At 39.5% G+C, this 26,558-nt stretch overlaps 1 protein-coding gene across 1 annotated transcript in view; it reads left to right on the top strand.

Moving 5' to 3' along the window:
* The first annotated feature begins 5,271 nt into the window (after positions 1-5,271).
* cygb2 (cytoglobin 2) overlaps positions 5,272-26,558 on the top strand; it is a 56,416-nt gene continuing 35,129 nt past the window's right edge. The window contains exon 1 of the mRNA XM_026213970.1: positions 5,272-5,762. Within this exon, the coding sequence (XP_026069755.1) occupies positions 5,482-5,762 (281 nt within the window). The 5' untranslated portion in view covers positions 5,272-5,481. The remainder of the gene's footprint in view (positions 5,763-26,558) is intronic.

Raw genomic sequence — 26,558 nt, 5'->3', positions numbered from 1 at the left:
TTATCTAAACTTGGAGTAAATGAAATTTCCAGATTCTGTATTGTGTGCATATTATGACACTTTATAAGGTATCAACTCAAAGATCCATCACACATGACAATGCCACATGATGTTTAATCGAGAAACAGTACGGGGCGTGTCTAAGCTCTGCAACAGCATCCCATGGGGAGATCGCACAGTGGGATGGACCAAATCTGCTTTGATAAAACCCCAATGCTCCAGTCTAGTCTCGAGTCTAGTCTCCAAGTGTGTCATCTCTTGTCGAGGGTGATGTCGTGTATCGTGTCGCTTAAATGCGGTGCGCTACGCTGCTCTTCCATCTAGGCCATGGCTTGAACTACCTACACGCTGCTAGCGTTCTTGCCATCCTGAACTCAAAACCACTCCGTTGAAACTTCGTGACAGTGAAACCATGCTTGCTTGCCCCTCTTCAACCCTGGCTTCTAGCCATCAGCGTGCTTGCAAGTCATAAAGAGCTTCAACTTTCCGTGACAGAATCTTCAAAGCTCACGCCGCACAAACGAGAGGACTCGGAAGAAACTTTGTCCACCGTCAAGGCAAGAGCTGTTGAATCTCTCAAAATCGCCGTGCAGTCAACCAACCAATCAAGGCAAAGGGCTTCCCCAGACGTCATCTACGCAACCGCGAATCCCAGCCGGGATTCCCCATTCAGATCAACGCGAGCCAAGGAGACGAAACGACACCGCGGCCAGCAGCACAACCACAAGTAAAGGCAAACAAACCTCTATCTATTGCTGAAATGGTGCAAGGTCGTTATTAAGTTGTAAAGATAAACTAGGGCTCTGCTTTTATTGATTCTTGATACACCTGTGAATTTGGTAGAGATTTTCTCATTAACTCACCTCATAAATCCGTTGCAACTGTGTGTGTATGTATGTTTGTGTGTGTGTGTTCATTTAGTTTAGATCCATATAATCTATAGAATAGCTCAATAAATTCTTGTTTCATTTATAAAGAAGTATTGTCTTGTGTGGTGTATTTTAAGATTAAACTTTGCCCAGATCCTGTGCTATCTAGCCTGTAGCGTATAAATTTTCTTTCTGTTTGTATTATCTTGTTCATGAAGTAAACTCAAACAGATTTTAAGGATATACTGAATTTTAAGTTCGCTGGACGAACCGTTGATGAAGTATAAACCAAATCAATTTGGACTCAGTTCAAGGAAAGCAATTCGAATCTTTAGATCTGATTCTTCTCAGAATAAATGAGCTAATATTTCCTAACAATATTGTATTGTAAAACACTTTTGCTGCTATTGAGGTGGGATAGGGGTAAGGTTAGGGAGAGGGTTGGAGGTATGGGTAAGTTTAAGGGTGGGTTAAGGTGTAAAGTATGGGTCAACAATGTAATTATAAATTTAATTACAGAAATTTAATACAGATGTAATTACATGTAGTTTTTTTTTTAAATATAAGTACAATGTAAAAACATGTATGTACAAAATAAGTACATTGTACTAAAGTATTAATTAAAATGTAAGTACATAGTAGTTAAGGCCACTCAATATAAAGTGGGTCCACTATAGGCTTAGCAGATTTGAGTTTCTTATTGATATTGATATCTTATTGATATGACACTTTGTGATATCATGCACTTGCTGTTCTTTATACTTTAGTACAGTAAAAGTACCAAAATCAGTTATAATAGTCATTTGAAAATAAATCCAAATGCAAGACACGTGAAAAGAACTATGGTGGGGGAAATGGCAACTGAGCTAATGAGTTATCCTCTGCTCTCATCTACTAGTTATAATGGCAATTTTGTGTCATTTCTTTTCCAAAGTTTTTCAGCAGTTTCTACTTACCTTCTTTAAAGTGAATTTTACTACACAACTGTAGAGTTAAAACAATTAATAAAGGGTTTCTAAAATATTACATGCATTTAAAAAATGTGCATCTTAGATAAACAGCCCTCAGAGGGTTAAAATAAATTTGCATCCCTGAACCCTGAACCTTCTTAATGTCACAACTTCACCGACTCTGTTTATGTTTTGTATTGTTTCCCACTCATTTATAGCTTATAGTCATGATTATTCATTTGATTTCATTATTACATTCAGGGGTGTGTGTGTCTGTTATCTTCACTATTTAAGATATGTTTCAGGACTGGTTCTCTTTGTGGATTCTGCCTTGTGGATTATTAAAACCTATTGGAACTTAATCTTCTCCATCATGGGTTTGACTACCCAACAAACTTGTGACAGAAGACCCAACCTTAATAAAGTTAAAATTAAGTGGATTTTATTATTGGTTTGTCAGTGTTTTTCTTTTTCTGTCATGGATCATTTTGTTGCCTTCACTCTATTTTTGGCACAGAAAATCGCTCCCCCGAGAAACACCTTGAGGAATTTTTCCAACTTGACCAGCTGATGGTCAAAGCTTTCCCACCACTGAAATTTAACTGTTTGCTGGACTTAGACTTTACTTTTCAATTTGGAGAGTCAGAGACTTTACATCCCCTAAGCCTGTCAGAATCTGTTAATCAGTCTGATTCACTGGACCCGCCCAGCCTCCCTCTCCCACCTCCTCTCCAAACTGCTATAAGACACTTTTTTTTTTTGGTTGGATTTTGGATGACTGTCCAATCATCTTCATCTCCTGTCAGTCCTATGTCACCTCCTCTTAATGGTGGGGCTCCATCTCAGGCCAGCCTTGAGTCCAAGGGTTCTCCTCAATTATTATTTGTGCATTTGTTTCCTTTCCTCGCTTCCTTTCCTCACATCCTAGCTCCATCCCTTGAGGTTGCGAGGGAAGGACATAAGTAAAAGACGCGAGGATGGAGGAATTTATTTATTAAATGACATATTCTCACTCCCTTTAGCGTCACTTTAAAGCGTCATCAGCTGGGCTAAAGTGATCTGCCCTCATGTTGTTAAAGTTTGATATTTAAGATATTAATAATAAATATTAATAAAGCAAGGTGCCCTGTTTGAAATATGATATGTATGGTTTATTTAAACTGCAAATAAAAAAATTATAAATTAAAATAATTACAACAGATGTGAAGTGGGAGGAGAATTTATACATGCCTCAGGTTTTTCGATGAAGAACACTTCCACAAAGGATACACCTGTTTATCTCAAAGGTCTTCTGGAAGCTTCCTCACTCCTCGATCATTGTCTCCTGTGGTGAAGTTAGAGAATTTAGATTTCTTATAATATGGCTGAGCTCGATTGGTTTCTGGATCATAGGATGGAGGACGGAGGAGCTAGAAAACAAGGAGGCATATTGAAGAGCACTCGTAGGGCTCCCTCGGTCAGTCGGTCACACCTGGGTGGGACATTGCCATGCCATCACTGTGGACATGCATGCAATGTGCTACTCGCTGGCCCTCCATCCTTTGGCTCCGCCAAGCTCTACCTCCTCCCTCATTCTCTTCAGCTTGCCCTCTGGCCTCTGGATCCCAAACTCCATCTCTGGCACTTGTTGCTATGGCTCCGTCATGGCTGTGTGGATCCTGGACAATGCTACAGCTCCTGGCTGTGGCCTGGGCACCTGCTAACATGGCCCTTCTTAAGGCACCTACCTGGCTCCAACCTCCATCGTCTTCACCCTGAAATCTGTTTGTTGTCCATCTCCTGGTCATCCATCCTACTCTTGAACCTCCACCAGTTTTATCCGGCGGCCACCTGCCATTCAACATACCTTTTCGCCATCCCTCCGCTGTCTCCTGACCCTTCTTTCTCTGCAGCGTGAGGTTGCAACTTCTGAGAGGGGGATCTGTCACACCCTCATTGACTCTTTTTATGATTTGCACTGTTACCCACTCCTTTTTAGTTGTCATGGTTATTCATTTGATTTCATCATTATGTTCAGTTGTGTGTCTCATTATCTTTTAAATTTCTGTTCAGTTTGAGTTCAGTGTTGGGGCTTAAATTAATGTAGAGTTGTGTTGGACTGGCATACACATAACATACTAATATGCTTTTAATATCCAAATCCGTTAAAGGATTTTTAGGCTGCATTAATTAGGTAAACCGGAACCGGAAACACTTCACATAACACCCTATGTACTTTCTACATCATTAGAAGAATGGCATCTACGCTAATATTTGTCTGTTTCTCTCTTGTTCCGAGGTCACCGTGGCCACCAGATCCAGTCTGTATCCAGATCAGAGGGTCACTGCAGTCACCTGGATCGAGTACGTATCCAGACATGATGGTGGATCAGCACCTAGAAAGGACCTCTACTGCCCTGAAAGACAGCGGAGACCAGGACAACTAGAGCCCCAGATACAGATCCCCTGTAAATACCTTGTCTCAGAGGACCACCAGGACAAAACCACATGAAACAGATGATTCTTCTGCACAATCTGACTTTGCTGCAGCCTGGAATTGAACTACTGGTTTCGTCTGGTCAGAGGAGAACGATGGAGTTTTGGTTCGTTGCCGCTGTCGCCTCTGGCTTGCTTAGTTGGGGTCACTTCATCTACAGCGATATCGTTGACTTGATTGCAAATAAATGCACAGACACTATTTAAACTGAACAGAGATGACATAACTGAATTCAATGATGAACTGCCTTTAACTATCATTTTGCATTATTGAGACACTGTTTTCCAAATGAATGTAGTTCAGTGCTTTGACGCAATGTATTTTGTTTAAAGCGATATATTAAATAAAGGTGATTGATTGATTGGACTGGTTCTCTTTGTGGATTCTACCTTGTGGATTATTAAAGCCTTTTTATATTATCTAGAAAATTCTATTATTGTTTTAGTTAAGGACAAATTTCAAGCTTGTGTATGTTTTTAGAATCACTGAAAAAATTATGGCCTGGGCGTTAGTTTAATCCTTTTCGTTCTTTAGGACTAGACTATTTTCTTCTTCTTGAAAGCTGAACTTGAAAAATGACTGCATGATTGACAAACTTGCATTATTTTCCTGTTGGCCACTGTAAAGCTGCTTTGACACAATCTGTATTGTATAAAGTGCTTTATAAAAAAAGGTGACTTGACTTCTTTGTAAATGCCTTAATGAACAATGGGGGGTGGGTGACATTAGTATCAAATTGCAATCACAGTGTATACTGAAATTATATATATATTATTTTGTTTTATAGGATTCGTATTACATTTTCTCATTATACCTGTCATGTGTGCCTATATGTATCTGGATTCTCTGTGAGTAAAGGCACAGGAAATTACCCCCTCCTACTCTCTCTCTCTCTCTCTCTCTCTCTCTCTCTCTCTCTCTCTCTCTCCCCCTCCCTTCAGCTCCCTCCCTCTCTTCCCTACGTTCCATATCTGAGGTCATTATAAATCCAGAAGTTCCAAGCGTTGAGAACATCTGTGTTAGAGGCTAGACAAAGACCTGAGCAGCTCGGAAGACAAGCAACGGAAAAAGCTAATTTTAGGAGAGAGAGAACAGTGACAGCAGATATATTCATCGAACGATTGTCAGAAGTGAAATAATCCTGCCTGCTCAAGGTAGTGAGGGGCACAGAGTGAGAGGTGGGCGGATGCACACTCTCTACTCTCTTGCCCTGCGTTTTTGTTGCCCCTTCAGCCAACTTCGTCGCTCCTCTCCACCACCACAACCTCTCATTCCACCATCTGTGCCTGCTTCAGGCACAAGTACCCCGTGGTGCGTGTGTGGCATGGAGAAGGAGAGGGAGGATGAAGAGACGGAGGGGAGGGAGAGACCAGAGCCGCTGACGGATGTGGAGCGGGGCATCATTCAGGACACCTGGGCGCGTGTTTACGAGAGCTGTGAGGATGTGGGCATCACTATACTAATAAGGTGCAGTATATTTACTAAAGAAACAACCAATAGGATACTTATAAAAAAATTTTTTTTTGACAATTTATTTGTATTATTATTATTTTTTTTTTAAATGGATCTTTCTGTCAAAATCTTTGTAGTCTTTAATGTGTTTTTGGAATCGTGAGGCTTGCAGTTATCAAAATCAGCATTTTTCAAAAGCATTAAAGACATTTTTCCAGTTCTTACAATCATTTCATTTTATAATGATGTCTTTTTTTCTGTTATCTTTTACATTTGCAAATACAGCATTTGAAGCTGTATGGTAGGCAAGCAAATTCATTGTGCATGATGGTTATTCTAGCATACAAGGAAAAGCCACTGGCATAAAAACACTATACAGTAAACACATACAGGTGGGAAAAAACAGGAAAAAGCATAAATAACGTGATTTTACATGAAATACATGATTTGGGGAAAAATTTGCATTTTTAATTTTTTTTTTGCTCTCACAGCTGCCATTCCCAAATTTAGATTGATAATGGATGGATATTCCATGACATCTTTTTCTGCATTTTTATTCTCATTGTGAAAGCTTCTCCGACATGCACACCATCGAGAAAATCTATTCTTCTTTAAAGCTATTTTTAACACTCACCTAACTGAATATAGCAGGTGCAAGCATATACCTGCTATAGTATTTTCTAAACCCTATAATACCGCTGTATGGTTTCAGGGGCAATTCTATAGATTCTGGCAGAATCCTGTACATGCCAGTGTAGAACAAACTCCAGTGGCAGATTTGACAAAAATATATATTAAATACACATAGATATAACTGAGCACATACTTATATGAACATAAATTTTAAGTAGGCAATGCCTACAGGACTCATTAAAATAGAATGCTTTAGGTTGCCAGGACAACTGTCAGAGATAATTTTGTGATTTTAGGTCATTAGAGTGTGTGTGTGTGTGTGTGTGTGTGTGAGTTTCTTATCTGTGTATTTCAGCAGCCAGTTTTTGCACTCTCTAATGTCTCTAATCCTCTTTTTGGCCACATGGAAATTGTTTTCCTTGGAAACTTCGTTATGCATCATTCAGCTCTCTCTATGTTAACTTTATAAAAACTGTAGAGTAGTTTATGAACTGTTCAAATATATGCACCAGATCTGATTTAAATGTTTATATTTGAACAACTATAATGCAATAAACATGTTAGATTGCGATGAGAATTTTAACACCCTATGAAATACATTTATAATCAACATTTATGCACATGTAGCTGATTCTATTCATTTAACCCTCAATATTCACACTGTTCTGGGTCTGTACTCCTTCAGTCTCTCAAGACAATTTTTTCTTGAAAGCACTTGACAATAAATATAAAACACTAAAGAAAAAAAAGAATTTGTGGCTGTTTTAAAAATGTAGGCATAATTGTGTAACAACATGCAGTTTTCACATACTTTTACACACATTATAAAATGTATTTATTCATATTATGTAAGTTACACATTATCATTTATGAAGTGAGGAAAAACACTTGTCTTTACTGTGCTGAAGTGTTCGAGAATATGTCCCAAAGACAATTTTTTTTCTTCTTGTTTTCTTCTTCTGTTCTTGTTTCTTGTGAATAGACTGTTGTTTTCAAATCTTAAGATAAGGCCATAACATTGTCTAACAATAATCTATGAACATCATCTCAAAATAAAGCAATTAAACCATGAAGCATTTGACATATTGTTTATAACTAGTCCATACCATGGCATCCAGCACATACCTTTAAATTATATGTAAAACTTTTCAGCTATGATTTGTTTTTTAAACGTTATTTCTAATATGGATTATATTAATAAGAATTTAGATAACCATCTTCATGAATTCATTCAGATTCCAGAGGCAGAGTTACACAAGCATAAGACGTTATCCTCCAGCTGCACACTTAAGGGCTGTCAAGTATGTAAAGTGTTGCCTACTATTCAAGGAGGGAGGCCACAATACACTGGGTTTAACAGCTAAAACTTTCATTATTCTGACATGGTAGCACAGTGCTCATATCTTTCAGCTTAAATGTGCAGCTTGCATTAACCATGTTAAATCTCACTGAACAGTGCAGCATTTGTTATACTCTTGAGCACACTGTTGTGCTCAATGTCTTTCTAAAAGATCAAAGTGACAGCTGCGGAGGTTACGCATGGTCAGCTATGAGCTGTCACACATTTTCATCTCCAGTGATTGGATACAGGATGCCCTTTAGTGTATTGGCCAAAGGCTACAGCTATTAATGTCTCCAGTTTTTCCTATTGGCATAAATGAGCATCCAGAGAAGTGAATCAAGGTCAACATGAAGTGAACAGTATATTGTGGGACTCTGAGAAAAGAATTACTAGGTTAATAGATGTATTAATGGGAAAAAACATCAGTTGTCAGCAGAAGGACTCATAATAAACACATCAGTTAAACCACATCACATGCACAGAGATGCTATGCCATGATGCGTGTTTCTAGGTTAAAAATCTCCTGCAATCAGAATAAGACAAATCTAGATGCTGATCTTAAAAAAAATGTAATTGAAAAGGGTCACAATGACAACCATGGGGAATACATACTTTAATTAATACTGTGTTAATAACATATCCATCACAACAAGATTGCAAACATCTGTCAGATTCACCTCATGCTCAGAAAATAACAGAGACCATAGTAAAGTCAAGTCAAGTAACCTTTATCTATATAGCACTTTAAACAAAATACATTGCGTCAAAGCAACTGAACAACATTCATTAGGAAAACAGAGTGTCAATAATGTTAATCATTGAATTCAGTGATGTCATCTCTGTTCAGTTTAAATAGTGTCCTAGTGTCCTAGTTGTCCTGGTCTCCACTGTATTTCAGGGCTGTAGAGGTCCTTTCTAGGTGCCAATCCACCATCTGGTCTGGATATGTGCTGGATCCGGGTTACTGCAGTGACCCTCTGATCTGGATACAGACTGGATCTGGTGGCTACAGTGACCTCGGAATAAGAGAGAAACAGACTAATATTAGCGTAGATGCCATTCTTCTAATCATGTAGCAAGTACATCGGGTGTTATGGGAAGGGTTCCCAGTTCCGGTTTACCTAATTAATGCAGCCTAAAAATCCTTCAATGGATTTGGATATTAGAAGCATATTAGTATGTTATGTGTAAGCCAGGTTAAAGAGATGGGTTTTTAATCTAGATTTAAACTGCAAGAGTGTGTCTGCCTCCCGAACAATGTTAGGTAGGTTATTCCAGAGTTTAGGCGCCAAATAGGAAAAAGATCTGCTGCCCGCAGCTGATTTTGATATTCTAGGTATTATCAAATTGCCTGAGTTTTGAGAACGCAGTGGACGTGGAGGATCATAATGTAACAGGAGCTCATTCAAATACTGAGGTGATAAACCATTCAGGGTTTTATAAGTAATAAGCAATATTTTAAAATCTATACAATGTTTGATAGGGAGCCAGTGCAGTGTTGACAGGACCGGGCTAATATGGTCATACTTCTAGGCTCTAGTAAGAACTCTTGCTGATGCATTTTGGACGTACTGTAGTTTGTTTACTAAGCGTGCAGAACAACCTGCCAATATCTAACCTTGAGGTCATAAATGCATGGATTAATATTTCTGCATTTGACATTGAGAGCATAGGCCGTAATTTAGATATATTTTTGAGATGGAAAAATGCAGTTTTACAAATGCTAGAGACGTGGCTTTCTAAGGAAAGATTGAAATCAAATAGCACACCAAGGTTCCTAACTGATGGCGAAGAATTGACAGAGCAGCCATCAAGTCTTAGACAGTGTTCTATGTTAATACATGCAGAGTTTTTAGGTCCTTTAATTAACACCTCTGTTTTTTTCAGAGTTTAGCAGTAATAAATTACTCGTCATCCAGTTTTTTATATCAACTATGCATTCCATTAGTTTTTTTTTTTTTAAATTGGTGTGTTTCACCAAGCTGCGAAGAAATATAGAGCTGAGTATCATCAGCATAAAAGTGTAAGCTAACACCATGTTTCCTGATGATCTCTCCCAAGGGTAACATATAAAGCATGAAGAGTAGTGGCCCTAGTACTGAGTCTTGAGGTACTCCATACTGCACTTGTGATCGATATGATACCTCTTCATTCCCTGCTACTTATTCATGGCGGTCATATAAGTATGATTTAAACAATGCTAATGCAATTCCATTAATGCCAACAAAGTGTTCAAGTCTATGCAAAAGAATGTTGTGGTCAATAGTGTCAAACACAGCACTAAGATCCAATAGAACTAATAGAGAGATACAACCACGATCAGATGATAAGAGCAGGTCTCAGTACTATGATACGGTCTAAATCCTCACAGGTTCCATTTTTCTCTAAGAAGGAATATAATTGTGAGGATACTACCTTTTTTAGTATCTTAGACAGAATACACATTTAGTTATCCAAATGAAATGGGTGTTGCTGACCTCAAGATGGCGCCAGTGTCAGTGGCATGCTGTCAGTCTTGTGGAGTAATCTACAGTTTGTTTGTTTTATTTTCTTTTATATCTTGTTTTATACAATGCGCCTTGTCATCATTTGTCTATGACAAATTAATGCTTTTAAGCCTACAATTTAGCGCAAACGAAGTATTATCTCAAGCACGATATGTTTCATATCAATTACCTCCTCCATTTCTGGTCTCAATACCTGGCTACCTTCACCGTTGGCCAAGTTCCCTACCACCGAGAATTTTCGGTGTCTGAGAATTTGCCTCGGCTTAGAATGGCATTGTTAATGTGCATTCACACCAGACGCGACTTGTGCAAATAAATCGCGCTATTCGGGCATAGTTGGGCGGTTGAACATTTTGAGTTTATTCGCTTCATTCGCACATGAAATTAAACATCACAACAGACGCGAATTCACATCATGGGACGGGCTTCTGCCAGCATTGTGATTTCAACCACCATTTATTCTGATAATTTTCTAAATATTACTGTTGTGGTGTCATGAAATGTAGTTTTAAAAATATTTCAGGTGAGAATGTAGTTAGTCAAAGTCAAAGTCACCTTTATTTATATAGCGCTTTAAACAAAATACATTACGTCAAAGCAACTGAACAACATTCATTTGGAAAACAGTGTCTCAATAATGCAAAATGATAGTTAAAGGCAGTTCATCATTGAATTCAGTTATGTCATCTCTGTTCAGTTTAAATAGTGTCTGTGCATTCATTTGCAATCAAGTCAATGATATCGCTGTAGATGAAGTGATCCCAACTAAGCAAGCCAGAGGCGACAGCGGCAAGGAACCGAAACTCCATCTGTGGCAGAATGGAGGAAAAAAACCTTGGGAGAAACCAGGCTCAATTGGGGGGCCAGTTCTCCTCTGACCAGACGAAACCAGTAGTTCAATTCCAGGCTGCAGCAAAGTCAGATTGTGCAGAAGAGTCATCTGTTTCCTGTGGTCTTGTCCTGGTGGTCCTCTGAGACAAGGTCTTTACAGGGGATCAAAAGAAGATATTTTGAAGAATCTGGATAACCTACAGAGAGTAGGCAGGGTTTATTGAATGAACTAAGAAGAGGGGTGAATGGTAGGTGAGAATCAAAGAAGGGGAAACAGTCCACAGGACTATAACTGGTGGTGGAGAATGGTACTGGTAGCAGGAGCCAGAGACGGGAACCAGGAGACTGGGAGGACTATGAGGGAGAAACACAGGAGTATTGTCAGAGGTTCAGGATGTAAAGTAAACACAGGTTAATACACAAGTATTAGGAGTCTGGGTACTGTTTGGAGTAGTGAACGGTATACCGGACACCAGAGCATTGATGTGAGGGTGACTTTATGCTAGGTTGGGTTATTGAGTGCAGGTGCAGGTGATCAGTACTCTGGCAATTGGGATCAGGTTTGAATGGAACCAGGTGACTGTGATGATGGAGGTGTGTAAGGGTGATGATTCCGTGACACTTGGGCTAGTTTAGAACATGCAACCCTAATTATGGGAAAGACTACTGATTTGACAGTTGTCCAGAAGACAATCATCAACTCCCTGAACAGAAGCCACAGAAGGTCATTGCTGAAAGGTCTTGCTGTTCACAGAGTGCTTTAACAAAATATATTCATAGAAAGTTGACTGGTAGGAAAAAGTGTTGTAGGAAAAGGTGCACAAGCAGCAGAGATGACCACAGCCTTGGGAAGATTGTCAACAAAAGCAGATTCAAGAACTTGGGAGAGCTTCACAAGGAGTGGACTGAAAGCTGGAGTCAGTGCATCAAGAGTCACCACGCTCAGACGTCTTCAAGAAAAGGTCAACAGCTGTCACATTTCTAGAACCAAGCCACTCCTGAATCAGAAAGAAAAAAAACAAAACATCAGAAGCATTTCACCTGGGGTAAGGAGAAAAAGAACTGGACTATTGCTCAGTGGTCCACAATCCTCTTTTCAGATTAAAGTAAATTTAGCATTTCATTTGGAAATCAAGGTCTGGAGTCTGGAGGAAGACTGTAGAGGAACAGAATCCTAACAGCTTGAAGTCCAGTGTGAAGTTTCTGAAGTTAGTGATGATTTGGGGTGCTGCGACATCTGCTGGTGTTGGTCCATTGTATTTTAGCAAGTCAAAAGTCAATGCAGACACATACCAGTAGATTTTAGAGTAATTTATGCTTCCATCTGCTGACAAGCTTTATGGAGATGCTGATTTCATTTTTCAGCAGGACTTTAGCACCTGGTCATAGTGCCAAAACCACTTCCAAGTGGTTTGCGGACCATTACATTACCGTGCTTGACTGGCCAGCCAGCTCACCTGGCCTGAACCTCACAGAGAATCCATTGGGTATTGTGAAGAGGAAGATAAGTAACTTCTGACAAACAATACAGAGCAGCTGAAGGCCGCTATCAAAGCAACCTGGGCTTCAATAACACCTCAGCAGTGCCACAGGCTAATTGCCTCCATGCCACGCCGCACTGAAGCAGTCATTTTTGCAAAAGGAGCCCCAACCAAGTATTGAATGAATAACTAAACCTGCTTTGGAGATCTTGCACATTTCTTTTTTTTATTGATTTTTGAGAATGTTTGTTGAGATACTGAATTTTTTATTTTCCTAAGCTGTAAGTCATAACCATCAGAATTAAGACAACAAACTCTTGAAATATTTCAGTTTGTGTGAAATGAATCCGGATGACATTCCTGGACGTGTGCTTAGCTCATGTGCAGAGCAGCTTCCAGGGGTCTTCAAAGACATTTTCAACCTGTCCCTCAGCCAAGCAACTGTGCCAACTTGCTTTAAGTCCACATCCATTGTGCCAGTGCCGAAACAATCCTCCCCAATGTGCTTAAATGAATACCTTCCCTTAGCACTCACACCCATCATAATGAAGTGCTTCGAGCGACTGCCTCCCACCCACACTGGACCCTCAGAAATTTGCCTACCATAAAAAGAGAAGCACAGAGTATGCAGTATGCATATTGCTGCACTCTGCACTCACACACTTGAACAATAACAACACATATGTACAGATGTTGTTTGTTGATTTCAGCTCAGCATTTAACCCTGATCACAAAACTTGGAGACCTGGACATTAACACCCCCTCTGCAACTGGATTATGGACTTTCTGACCAGCAGACCTCAGCATGTTAGGTCAGGCCACACCTGCTCAACCACCATCACACTCAACACCGGCGTACCACATGACTGTGTGCTGAGCCCATTCTTTTACTCCCTTTACACCCATGACTGCAAGCCTATGTGGATCCAACTCCATCATTAAGTTTGCAGACACCACGGTGATAGGCCTCATTAGTGACAATGATGAGACTGCCTACAGGGAGGAGATACAGCTCCTGGCCACATGGTGCGCTGACAATAACCTGCTCCTTAACACCAGCCATACAAAGGAGCTCATTGTGGACTTCAGGAAGAAGAAAGGAAGCACGCATGACCCCATTTACATTAACGGAATGCTTGTTGAACGTTTCTCCAGCTTCAAGTTCCTGGGAACCACCAACTCGGATGACCTGTCCTGGACTACAAACACCTCCAGCCTGGTCAAGAAGGCTCATCAGCACCTCTTCTTCCTCAGGACACTGAAGGAGAACCAGCTCTCTTCAGCCGTCATGGTGAACTTCAGCCGGTGTGCGATCGAGAGCATCCTGACCAGTTGCATCACAGTCTGGTATGGGAACTACTCAGCTGCTGACCGCAAGGCACTGCAGAGGGTGGTGAAAACTGCCCAACACATCACAGGGACAACACTTTTGAGGACATCCAGAGGAAACGCTGTCTACGTTGAGTTCACAGCATTCTCAAGGACTCCTCTCACCTTGACCACAGACTGTTTAACCTTCTGCCCTCCGGGAGGCGCTTCAGGAGCCTCTGGTCAAGGACCATCAGATTCAGGAACAGCTTTTTCCCTATAGCTGTCTCCTTGCTGACCTCTGCCCTCTTATTGCACTTCTGGTTAGATGCTAGGTCGCAGAAGTCGTTGGCCTAGTGGTTAGAGAGTTTGACTCCTAACCCTAGGGTTGTGGGTTAGAATCTCAGGCTGGCAATACCATGACTGAGGTGCCCCTGAGCGAAACCCCGAATGCTGCCCGGGTGCCGCAGCATAAATGGCTGCCCACTGCTCTGGGTGTGTGTTCACTGCTGTGTACATGCACTTTGGATGGGTTAAATGCAGAGCATGAATTCTGAGTATGGGTCACCATACTTTGCTGAATGGCACTCTCACTAACTGCATTTTGTTGCCTTGTACCTTACATGTGCAATGACAATAAAGCTAAATCTAATCTTATCTAAAGAGTCCTGATGCACTTTGGGGCTCCAGTTGGTCTCTGCTGAAGTGAAATGATGAGACCAGTTCGAATCAGATGATCTTGATGAATGAATAGTCAAGGCCGCAGCCTGGCACAAGCTTAGTGTGGTTATTAAGGCACTTAGCTCAGCAATCTTCTCCTGGAATTCCTGAATCTAGAAGATGGTTTGGTGATCAGTGACCTATATAGGGGGTGATGTCACACCCTTAGGATTTGAGTGAGCCAATGAGGATAGGTACCTTTTGGAGGTAAGTTTTACAGCTCTTTGTTCCTAGTATGGTGTCTTGCATATCAAATTAGATTTAGATTCTTTTGGTTTCAAGAGAAGAATCTTTAGGATTCTTATAAAACTAATGTGTTGCATAGGCATCAACATATAATATACACTCTCATTTAGATCATGAAAATACAAACTCATAGATACCAAACATCATATAGATGAGGTTATATTAACTAGTGATCAATCATAAGCATGTATAAAACATATACAATACATAAAACACAATATACAAGAACATTAACAGCATACACAATGCCCTAAAGTATATGTGAATTAATTAAAAAAAAGATTTTCTACGCATTAATTAAAGAAAAGTCCCTTTTTATGTGCATTATGTGTCTGTTTTTTGAGAGACTTGAGTTAAGGAGTAGCTTAGTCACATTCTTGAGCATCGTAAACCTAGTGTTATCAGATAGTGTGCCTATGGTTGCTAGGGAACCAGAGGCCTGTTCTGTCCTTTTTGAGGCGATAGCTTCCTTTTGGGGGAAGGGTCCATAGAACCTTTGGTTAGATGAGGAGGCATTAGATATTATTTGTTAAAAGTAACAAATAGTTGTGTGTCAAAGCACACAGAAGAAGTTTAAGCCTTTAGTTCTTTTAATTGTGGTGATTTTGGCTACCATTTAACAAAAACCCTGCAAAGGTTTCCTGAGCATTCAAAATGGTCTCTCAGTTTTGCTCACTAGGCTACACAATCATGGGGATGATGGCTGATCTGACAATTTTCCAGAAGACAATCATTGACACCCTTCACAAGGAGGGAAAGCCACAAACATTCATTGACAAAGAAAATGGCTGTTCACAGAGTGCTGTATCCAAGAATGTTAACAGAAAGTTGAATGGAAGGTAAAATTCTGGAAGAAAGAGATGCACAACCAACCGAGAGAACCACAGCCTTATGAGGATTGTCAAGCAAAAACGATTCAAGAATTTGAGGAAACTTCACAAGGGATGGACTGAGGCTGGAGTCAAGGCACCAAGAGCCACCACACACAGACATGTCAAGGAATTTGCTGAACCAAGGACAAAGTCAGAGGCGTCTTACCTGGGCTAAGGAGAAGAATTACTGGACTGGTCAAAAGTCCTCTTTACAGATGAGAGCAAGTTTTGTATTTCATTTGGAAACCAAGGTCCTGGACTTTGGAGGAAGGGGGGAGAAGCAAATAGCCCAAGTTGCTTGAAGTCCAGTGTTAAGTTTCCACAGTCTGTGATGATTTGGGGTTCAATGTTATCTACTGGTGTTGGTCCATTGTGTTTTTTGAAAACCACACTGCCAAAAGCACCAAAAGTTGGTTAAATGCTTGACTGGCCAGAAAACTCACCAGACCTGAACCCCATAGAGAATCTATGGTGTATTGTCTAGAAGAAAATGAGAAACAATACACCAAAAAAATTTAGATGAGCTGAAGGCTCATAAATTAACATACATTCCAGAAGGCCAATTTTTTTATTGTTCTTATGAAATATTCTAATTTGCTGTGACCAAAGACTTAACCTACTTCAGTACTGGATTTATTTAAAACAAGAGTTTACTGAATTACCGAAATAAATTAACTTTTCCATGACATTCTAATTTGAGATGCACCTTTACATATATGTTCATACACTGCTTGAGTAGCAAGATTGTGTTCAGTTCATACACTTTTTTTATCAACTGATTCGTTTGAAAAGCTGATTTATTCAATAAGTAAACACTGTCCATAGCTCAGATATGTAAAACGTATTTTTGTCAGCAAAATTGAGCAAAAACAAGCAATATTATGTCTAAAATGTAAGTCATTTTTTTTTTTTTTATGAACTTAAAATTATTATTAAATGTGTTCATGCTGTTATCTGCAAAAAAACAACAACAATACTCTTTGTGTGATATAGATTAAGTGTATTATATTATATAAATATAAAAAGGATGCAGAAATATTTTTTCTGTCTACAGTTTAGAATGCCTGGAATTTAGAGTTTTAATAGACTAATAAATGAACATTTGTGTGCCTGTGTGATTTGGTGATGTAACCTACTTTGATAATGTCAGATCACACATCATTCCAACAACACTTACCATATTATAGCAGACAATGTTGTATCGCAAAAGCCAAGACTCGTCTTGGGTAGAAAAGTTATTATTCATGGTTGCGCGCACACTTGTATGCACACGAGCAAAAGGTGTTTGTCTAACTTGCAGATGCCAGACCACTGATTCATCAAACCCGCTTTCCTGCAGTCTGTGTTCTTCTGACTATTTTGTAAACAAGTAATGAATATGCTTCAAGGATATGTATAGAAGCAAAAATATAAATTTTATGTTACGTTACAGCACTGAAATTAACACTACCAAGAAGCCAAAGCCAACATAATTGTTTTGGTTCTATTGTTAATATGAATGTGTATTTAATTAATATAACTGCATATGAGGGGTTCCATAATATTTATTTAAATCACAACACAATGAATCAGCCTCATTCACACCATGGACACAAAAAAATCTAGCAAACTGTTTTTACTGAAGATAGAACTGAACTATCCATGTAAACATTCAGAGAATGAGCGTTACACCACTGAAATTAACACTACCAAGAAGCCAATGCCAACCTAATTGAGTTGGTTCTAATGTTAATATGAATGTGTATTTAATTAATATAGCTGCATATAAGGGGTTCCATAATATTTATTTAAATCACAACAAAATGAATCAGCCTCATTCACACCATGGACACAAAAAAATCTAGCAAACTGTTTTTACTGAAGATAGAACTGAACTATCCATGTAAACATTCAGAGAATGAGCTATAGGACCATGGTGAGCGTGATTTCACCAAGTACAACATGTTCCTGGATCAACATCCTTGTTGATCCTGAAACAACATTCCAATCATCCAATCAAAATTGAGATATAACTTTTCAAGAAACAACTGTTTTAGGCTTAACATCAGGGTTAAGTGCTTCTACACCCATGTTAATCAGCTATAATTTCCCACTGATTTTAGGAATAAATTATGGGTACAGTTAGATTTAGGGGTAGGGATTGGGTTAAGTTTATATTTTTGGACAATAATGTTGATCCAGGATCATCAAAAGATTTTGATCCAGGAACATGTCTTACTTTGCAAAATCATGGCGACCATAGGACCATCTCTCACTGACTGAAATAAGTATGCCTTTACTGAGATTTCACAGGAACATCTCCATTGCCTAGTTTCAGGGTCTTATAACAAATTTATAAACAGTAGTTTATGCTAAATTAAGAACTCTACTGGCTAAAAGTTTTGTAAAAGTTTTCAATCATTGCAAATATGAATGTTCTGTACTAACATTTTTGTATGTTGCTCCTAAATATCAAATAGCATGAAGCAAGTTTGAAAATCCATTTTTGGTTTAACAGGATTCTGTCAGGCAGAAAGCTGACAATTTTAACACCTAATGTGGAACTGAAAACAGAACCAGAGTAGCAATTTGTCATTTATGTCAGACTTGCACTCTGATTATTAGGGTTTGTTCATTATCAGTGCTGAGGCTCTTAAACCAACAGAGCTGAAGCTCTGGTTGTGTTTGAACTCTCTCCCTCTCTGTCTTTGCACCTGCCTCTCATTTTCCATGCTGTGACTTAATGACATCCTTTTCATCAGAGCCACTTCAGCTCTGCACTGCAGTCATACACCACACTGCCTTTCATTGCCCCGAATTGATCTCTCTCTCTCTTAATTCCTTCTTCCTAGTTTTCCAGTTTTTCATTTTTCATAATTTACATTTATTGACTTGTATAATTTATGCAGCTTGTGCTCTCTGGATTTCAAAGGCATAAATATTATATTTCTACTCAGCTGCGAAGGTTACCCATGGGCAAAATGTTAACAAAGAGTGATGGGTTTGGTTATCATGGGCCTTAGAAACATGTTGTGTCTTGCTGAGGGTAGTATTTTAGTAGTTTATGAATTTAAACATTCTAACACTACTACAAATACTAAAAATGTATATTCATAATATTCTACATATAATTAAAACACAAATGTAATGCATAAAATAATCTTATTGTTATTGTAATCGTATTATGATTTAAAATTATCTTCAGCTCACTGTACTCATCCACCAAATTTTTTCTGGAAATAACCCTTTGATTTGCGACACCTTCCTCATGTTATGTCATCAGCTGGGCGACTTGTCGAAGGTATGTCTAGGTTTTTAGTAATTCCATGGGCAAGTGTGGATCATCTTAGTCCGCTTTCTTGTCCCATACTACAGTATACAATGATCTTGCCTCGAGTTGTGTAAGGAACTAACAGTGTCATGAGCTGGGTTTGATTATTCCCATCATTTCCCTCTCTCCTCTCGTTATTGCTACTTAGGCTCAGGTGTTCACTACTGTGTTCAGCACTAACATTGATTGTCCCATACCTGTTTTCACTTTACCATAATTTTCTTTGCTATTTGCTGTTTTTCTAGGTTCTTTGCAACATTATTGTTGGTTTTCCTGTCCATTGAATGACACCAAGTGTCTCAGTTATCCGTCGTTTTGTCAAGTCTTGTATAGTCAAAGTCATGCCTGGTGCTTACTTACCTGTTCTCTGCCCAGTCATCCTGTGGTCCGTGTGTTTGTAAAGTAAATTCAAGTCACCTTTATTTATATAATGCTTTGAATGACAGATTGTATCAAAGCAACTGAACAACACTGGAAAACAGTATGTCAATAATGCAAAATGACAGTTAAAGGCAGTTCATCATTGAATTAAGTGATGTCATCATCCAGCTCAGTTCAGTTTAAATAGTATCTTGCAATCATTTGCACTCAAGTCAACGGTATCGCTGTAAATAAAGTGTCCACAACTAAGCAAGCCGGAGGCGACAGTGGCAAAAAACCAAAACTCCATCGGTGACAGAATGAAGAAAAATCCTTGGGAGAAACCAGGCTCAGTCCGGGGGGCAGTTCTCCTTTTGCCAGACGAAATCAGCAGTCCAGGCTGCAGCAAAGTAAGATTGTGCAGAAGAATAATTTGTTTCCTATGGTCTTGTCCCGGTGCTCATCTGAGACAAGGTTTTTTACAGGGGATCTGTATCTGGGGCTCATCTAGTTGTCCTGGTCTTCGCTGTCTTTCAGGGCTGTATACGTCCTCTCTGGATGCTATTCCATCATCTGTGCTGGACACGTACTGGATCCGAGTGACTGCAGTGACCATCTGATCCGGATGCAGACTGGATCTGGTGGCTACGGTGACCTCAGAATAAGAAAGGAACAGATTAATATTAGCGTAGATGCCATTCTTCCAACAATGTAGCAAGTACACCGGGTGTTGTGGGAAGTGTTCCCGGTTCTGGTCTACCTAATAATGCAGCCCAAAAAATATTTTAATGGATTTGGATATTAGAAGCGTATTAGTGTGTTCTGTGTAAGCCAGGTTAAAGAGATAGGTCTTTAATCTAGATTTAAACTGCAAGATTGTGTCTGCCTCCCAAACAATGTTAGGTAGGTTATGCCAGAGTTTAGGTGCTAAATAGGAAAAGGATCTACCACCCGCAGCTGTTTTTGATAGTCTAGGTATTATCAAATTGACAGCGTTTTGAGAATGCAGCAGACGTGGAGGTCTATAATGTAACAAGAACTTGTTCAAATACTGAGGTGCTAAACCATTCAGGGCATTATAAGTAATAAGCAAGACATTAAAATCTATATGATGTTTAATTGGTAGCCAGTATAGTGTTGTCAGAACTAATATGGCCATACCTCCTGGTTCTAGTAAGAACTCTTGGACCCACTTTATATTAAGTGGCCTTAACTACTATGTACTTACATTTTAATTAATAATTTAGTACAATGTACTTATTGTGTACATACATGTTTTTACATTATACTTATATTTAAAAAAACTACATATAATTACATCTTTATTTAATTTCTGTAATTACATTTATAATTACAGTGTTGACCCATACTTTACACCTTAACCCACCCTTACACTTACCCATACCTCCAACCCTTTCCCTAACCTTACCCCTATCCCACCTCAATAGCAGCAAAAGTGTTTTACAATACAATATGAACACAATAAGTACATTGTACTTATTTTTTATGTAAGTAAATAGTAGTTAAAGCCACCTAATATAAAGTGGGACTGAACTCTTAACTGCTACAGTTTGGACTAGCTGGAGTTTGTTTATTAAGCATGCAGAACATCCACCCAATAAAGAATTACAATAATCTAACATTGTGGCCATTTCTGCATTTGACATTGAAATCATATGTCAACATTTTGATATATTTTTGAGATGGAAATATTTAGTTTTACAAATGCTAGAAATTTGTCTTTCTAAGCAAAGATTGCTATCAAATAGCAAACCTAGGTTACTAACTGATGACGAAGAGTCGACAGAGCAGCCATCAAGTCTTAGACAGCTTTCATTGAATTTTTATGTCCTATAATTAACACTGAATTTTGTAGTAAGAAATAACTCGTCATCCAGTTTTTTTTATCAACTATGCATTCCATTAGCTCAAATTGGTATATTTCGCCAGGCCACAAAGAAATATAGTGCTGAGTGTCATCAGCATAACAATGAAAGCTAACACTGTGTTTCCTGATGATATCTCCCAAGGGTAACATGTAAAGCATGAAGAGTAACGGTCCATATTGCACTTGGGATCGATATGATACCTCTTTGTTCACTGATAAAAATTGATGGCAGTCATATAAATGTGATTTAAACAATGCTAATGCACTTCCATTAATGCCAACAAAGTCTTCTAGTATATGCTAAAGAATGTTGTGGTCAATAGTGTTGAACGCAGTGCTAAGATCCAATAACACTAATTAAGAGATACAACCACAATCGGATGATAAGAGCCGGTCATTTGTAACTCTAAGGAGAGCAGTCTCAGTACTATGATACAGTCTAAATCCTGACTGGAAATCCTCACAGATTCCATTTTTCTCTAAGAAGGAATATAATTGTGAAGATACTACCTTTTCTAGTATCTTGGACAGAAAAGAGAGATTCAAGATCATTAACTAGTTCAGACAGGAACCACTTTGGAAAGTTTGCTTGAGTTTATTGAACACAATTTATCTTCGGAGGTATGGTTCCTTATGGTGGTTCTTGCTCCCAGAATAATTGAACATACAAGAGATTTAGCATTAACACCCTGGAACCATGAATTTATAAATACATAACAATTAAGATTTTTAATAAAGTTTTTAAAACAAACAGTGATAATCATGTAGATGTGGCAGTGGGACATCTATCCTGTAGCCTGGTTGTGAAGATGGTTGTCTCTCAGCATTGAGGTCCATACCAGCTAAGATTTTGGAAGCCTTAGCGATCTGAAACGAAGAAGACGACAGTCAGAAGGTGCGCAGTAATGTGCTCATGCTTATAATGGGGAGGGAGGGTTGCGAGCCGTTTAGCATACTTACAGAGCAGTAGTGCCACGTATGTATATATCCTGTGTCTAATAGGAGAGAAGTGGTGATTGGAGTGATTTGACAGCTGACCGCATCAGCTGTTCACAGCCTTGTCTCCGTGGCCTGCCTGAACTAATGCTGCGCTCGATTTCAGACAGGAAACACTTTGGCAAGTTTACTTGAGTTTATTGAACACAATTTATCTTTGGCGGTGTTACGAATGACTAACTAAAAGGTCTACTCAAAGACCTAATAAAAGTAACCCGTAACAATTAACAGGGATCCCTCTAGGAAAGATCCCTGGGGTCCCCGCTCTCATCCCCGTTAATCTCAACCACCACACAGGAATTAAAGAGTAAATAATAAATTTATTCACTTAGATAAACAAAAGAAACATCATAACTTCGGGAGGGGCAATATGCCAAAGTAAATTACAATAAACAAAACTAATTTTATATTCAAACTAACCTGAAAATCAAATAAGAAATGAAACACAAATGCTTACCTCCCTGCCAACATAAACAGGAGAAAACGAACATAACAAACAGGCAGCCACCTCCCTAACAAGCGCCACTTAAACATGGAGGGGGAGTGAAACACCGGACATAAAGCAATATAACAATCAAGCCACTATTTGAGTGAATGGTTGACAACAAATGTCTACAACAGCGATCTATCGCTAACACGGATCACACCGCAAGATCAACTATGAAAACGGCAGGAGAGCGGGGAGCCAACGTTTCCTTCCGCCGGGTGGCTTAAATACTGCTGCGATCCTTCCAGTCACCAACCAGCTCAGTCCCAATCAGCGACACCTGCAATCAATTAAAGAGACAGCGGGAGAGAGAGAGAGAGACAGGGAAACAACCTACACACAGGCTGCGGGTTACCCTGGCAACATGCGAATCTATTCGTAACACCTCCACACCAAAAAGATACAAACAAAAAGTTTGTATCACGATACAACATCTTACACTTCAGCACCATGAACTCTGGACAGCGCATCTGCAACAATATTCTGCGAGCCCTTCTCATGTCGGATATCCAAAAAAAACTCTTGCACCATTAATGACCAACGCATTAATCGTTTATTCGAATTACACATCCTAGCCAAGAAAACCAGAGGATTGTGATCAGTGTAGACAACAATTGGAGAAACACTTCCACTCAAATACACCTCGAACTGCTGCAATGCTAAAAGTAACGCAAGAGCTTCCTTCTCGATCGTACTATACCTGCACTGACAGGGCGTAAACTTCTTCGAGAAGTAACACACTGGATGTTCAATTCCGAGTTCACTCTCTTGGATGAGAACGGCACCTGCCCCAGTAGCAGACACGTCTACTTCCAACTTGAACGGGCGTCCAAAATCCGGCGCTGAAAGGATAGGAGCGTTACACAGCAAATCTTTAGCTGCCCCAAAAGCTTGCTCGCAAGCAGGAATCCACACAAAAACTCGAGCTGTGCTGAGAAGATCCGTTAACGTGGAAACAACACTGGCGAAATTACGGCAAAAACCTCTATAATACCCTGCCATACCTAAAAATCTGCGCAGTTCTCTTTTATTTTTAGGGACAGGAAATTCCATAATAGCCGAAATTTTTGCATCAACTGGGCGTACTTGACCTTGTCCTACCATCTTTCCCAAATACACTACCGTAGCCTTAGCAAACTCGCATTTGGCCAGATTCAGTGTCAGGGAAGCATTGGCCAAGCGTGAAAACACTTCACGTAGAGAACTCACATGTTCTTCCCAACTAGAAGAATAGATCACAATATCGTCCAAGTACGCTTCACAATTCTTAACTCCATTCAATACAATTCTCATCAATCTTTGAAATGTCGATGGTGCATTGCGCATTCCGAACGCCATGACGGAATACTGCATAAAATCGTCAGGAGTCACAAAAGCAGAAATCTCAGAAGCACGCTGAGTAAGGGGCACTTGCCAGTATCCCTTTAAAAGATCTAACTTCGTTACAAATCTTGCTTGACCAACACGATCAATGCAGTCTTCCATACGGGGAAGTGGGAAAGAATCAGGTTTCGTTACTGCATTAACTTTACGATAGTCTGTGCAAAAGCGCACCGATGAATCAGACTTGGGGACTAACAAGCAAGGCGAACTCCACGCACTTTGGCTGGGACTCGCAAAATTGTTCTGACATAAATACTCAACCTCTGCTTTCATCAACTCACGTTTCTTGGGATTAAGCCGATAAGGATGCTGCTTTATAGGCTGCGCATCGCCAACATCGATATCATGCTGCAGAACTGTAGTCTGTGACGGAATATCACCAAAGAGTGAATGTGACTCTGCAATCAATGCAACAATATCCGCTCTTTGATTCGGATCTAGATGGCTTAACTGAACACTTAAATCCTTCAAGGCTATAGAGTTCGACAAACGACCAGAAGACACGGTAAACCCGCGTTCGACATCATCAACATCTACTACAGGCGGGAATGCAACAACAGCACTCGGTTTCACTGCAAGAGCAGCTGACGCAACGTCATCCTTCACATAAGGCTTAATCATATTGACATGAACCAAACGCGTCTTTCTCCGACGATCAGGCGTACAGATTAAATAATTTGTGTCGGACAACTTCTTCGTCACTGTATAAGGACCAGAAAATTTGGGATTCAAAGCAGAACCTGGGGCAGCCAGTAACAGCAAAACTGACTCGCCTGGCTGAAACGAACGAGCGACAGATTTACGGTCATAATACTCCTTCATATCAGCCTGAGACTCTGCTAAATTCCTTTTCGCTCTTTCACATACCTTGCGAAGTCTTTCACGAAATGACGTAACAAATTCGGACACAGGAACCAGCGGAACGTTATCAGCAACCAATTGTTCGCTCAATAACTTCAACGGCCCACGAACCGTGTGGCCAAATATGAGTTCTGCAGGACTGTAACCCAATGACTCTTGAACAGTTTCTCTAATCGCAAATAAGAGAAAAGGAAGATCATCAGCCCAGTCCCTACCAGATTCAACACCGTGAGCACGCATCATGGATTTGAGTGTCTGGTGAAATCGTTCGAGAGCGCCCTGTGATTGGGGATGGTAAGCGCTTGACACTACGTGACTCACAGAAATTCCATTCAACAATTGTTCAAACACTTTAGATTTAAAATTTGTACCTTGATCTGTCTGAACCACGCGAGGCAGACCAAATGTTGAACAAAATTTAATCAGCTCTTTCACAATGGTCTTTGCTTTAAGGTTACGTAATGGCACTGCCTCAGGGAAACGTGTTGTTGCGCACATTAACGTTAGGATATACTGGTAACCAGCTCTGGACTTTGGCAAAGGGCCAACACAGTCTAAAATAAGACGCTCAAATGGCTCTCCCGTCACCGGAATAGGCCGCAAGGGAGCCGGTTTAATAATTTGATTGGGCTTACCAGCAAGTTGACAACTATAACATGAACGACAGTATCTTGACACAGCTGATCTTAAACCAGGCCAATAAAAATACTTAGCCACACGCTTGAATGTTTTATTACTGCCCAAATGACCAGATAATAAATGATCGTGAGCAAGTTTAATCTGTAATTCTAGCTCTTTTAATTTAAAAAGAAGCATAGGATCTGATTTAGATGAAGTAATATCAATTGCTCCAGCCATTTCAATTCCATCACTTTTTCCCTTTTCACCCTCTAAATCAGCTTCTGCAAACAATAAACCTTGTTCAACAAGTTTAGCATACACTTCAGTTTTAATTACTTTTTTAACTGCAGCACTTGACACAGAAATGTTCAAAATTTCAGCAATTTGCAAAAGATCTTTCTTACGAAATGCATTAAATTGCTGTATAGTAGGTTTGGAAACAAACGCTCCGATATCTGGCTCCATACTGACTAATGCTCTTTACGTTTTTACCAACAAGATAAACTTTTTTTTTTTTTTTTACCCACTGAAACAGTTAAATCACGGTCCTTTTTAGACATTCGTTAAGAATTTGTTCAAAATAACCAAAAAAAAAAAAACGGACGAGCCCCCATTTGTTACGAATGACTAACTAAAAGGTCTACTCAAAGACCTAATAAAAGTAACCCGTAACAATTAACAGGGATCCCTCTAGGAAAGATCCCTGGGGTCCCCGCTCTCATCCCCGTTAATCTCAACCACCACACAGGAATTAAAGAGTAAATAATAAATTTATTCACTTAGATAAACAAAAGAAACATCATAACTTCGGGAGGGGCAATATGCCAAAGTAAATTACAATAAACAAAACTAATTTTATATTCAAACTAACCTGAAAATCAAATAAGAAATGAAACACAAATGCTTACCTCCCTGCCAACATAAACAGGAGAAAACGAACATAACAAACAGGCAGCCATCTCCCT

The sequence above is a fragment of the Carassius auratus genome, chromosome 31 (assembly GCF_003368295.1).
Source record: "Carassius auratus strain Wakin chromosome 31, ASM336829v1, whole genome shotgun sequence".
Taxonomy (NCBI): domain Eukaryota; kingdom Metazoa; phylum Chordata; class Actinopteri; order Cypriniformes; family Cyprinidae; genus Carassius; species Carassius auratus.
The sequence above is the reverse complement of the archived record's forward strand: the minus strand, read 5'-3'. Positions and strand labels throughout refer to the sequence as shown.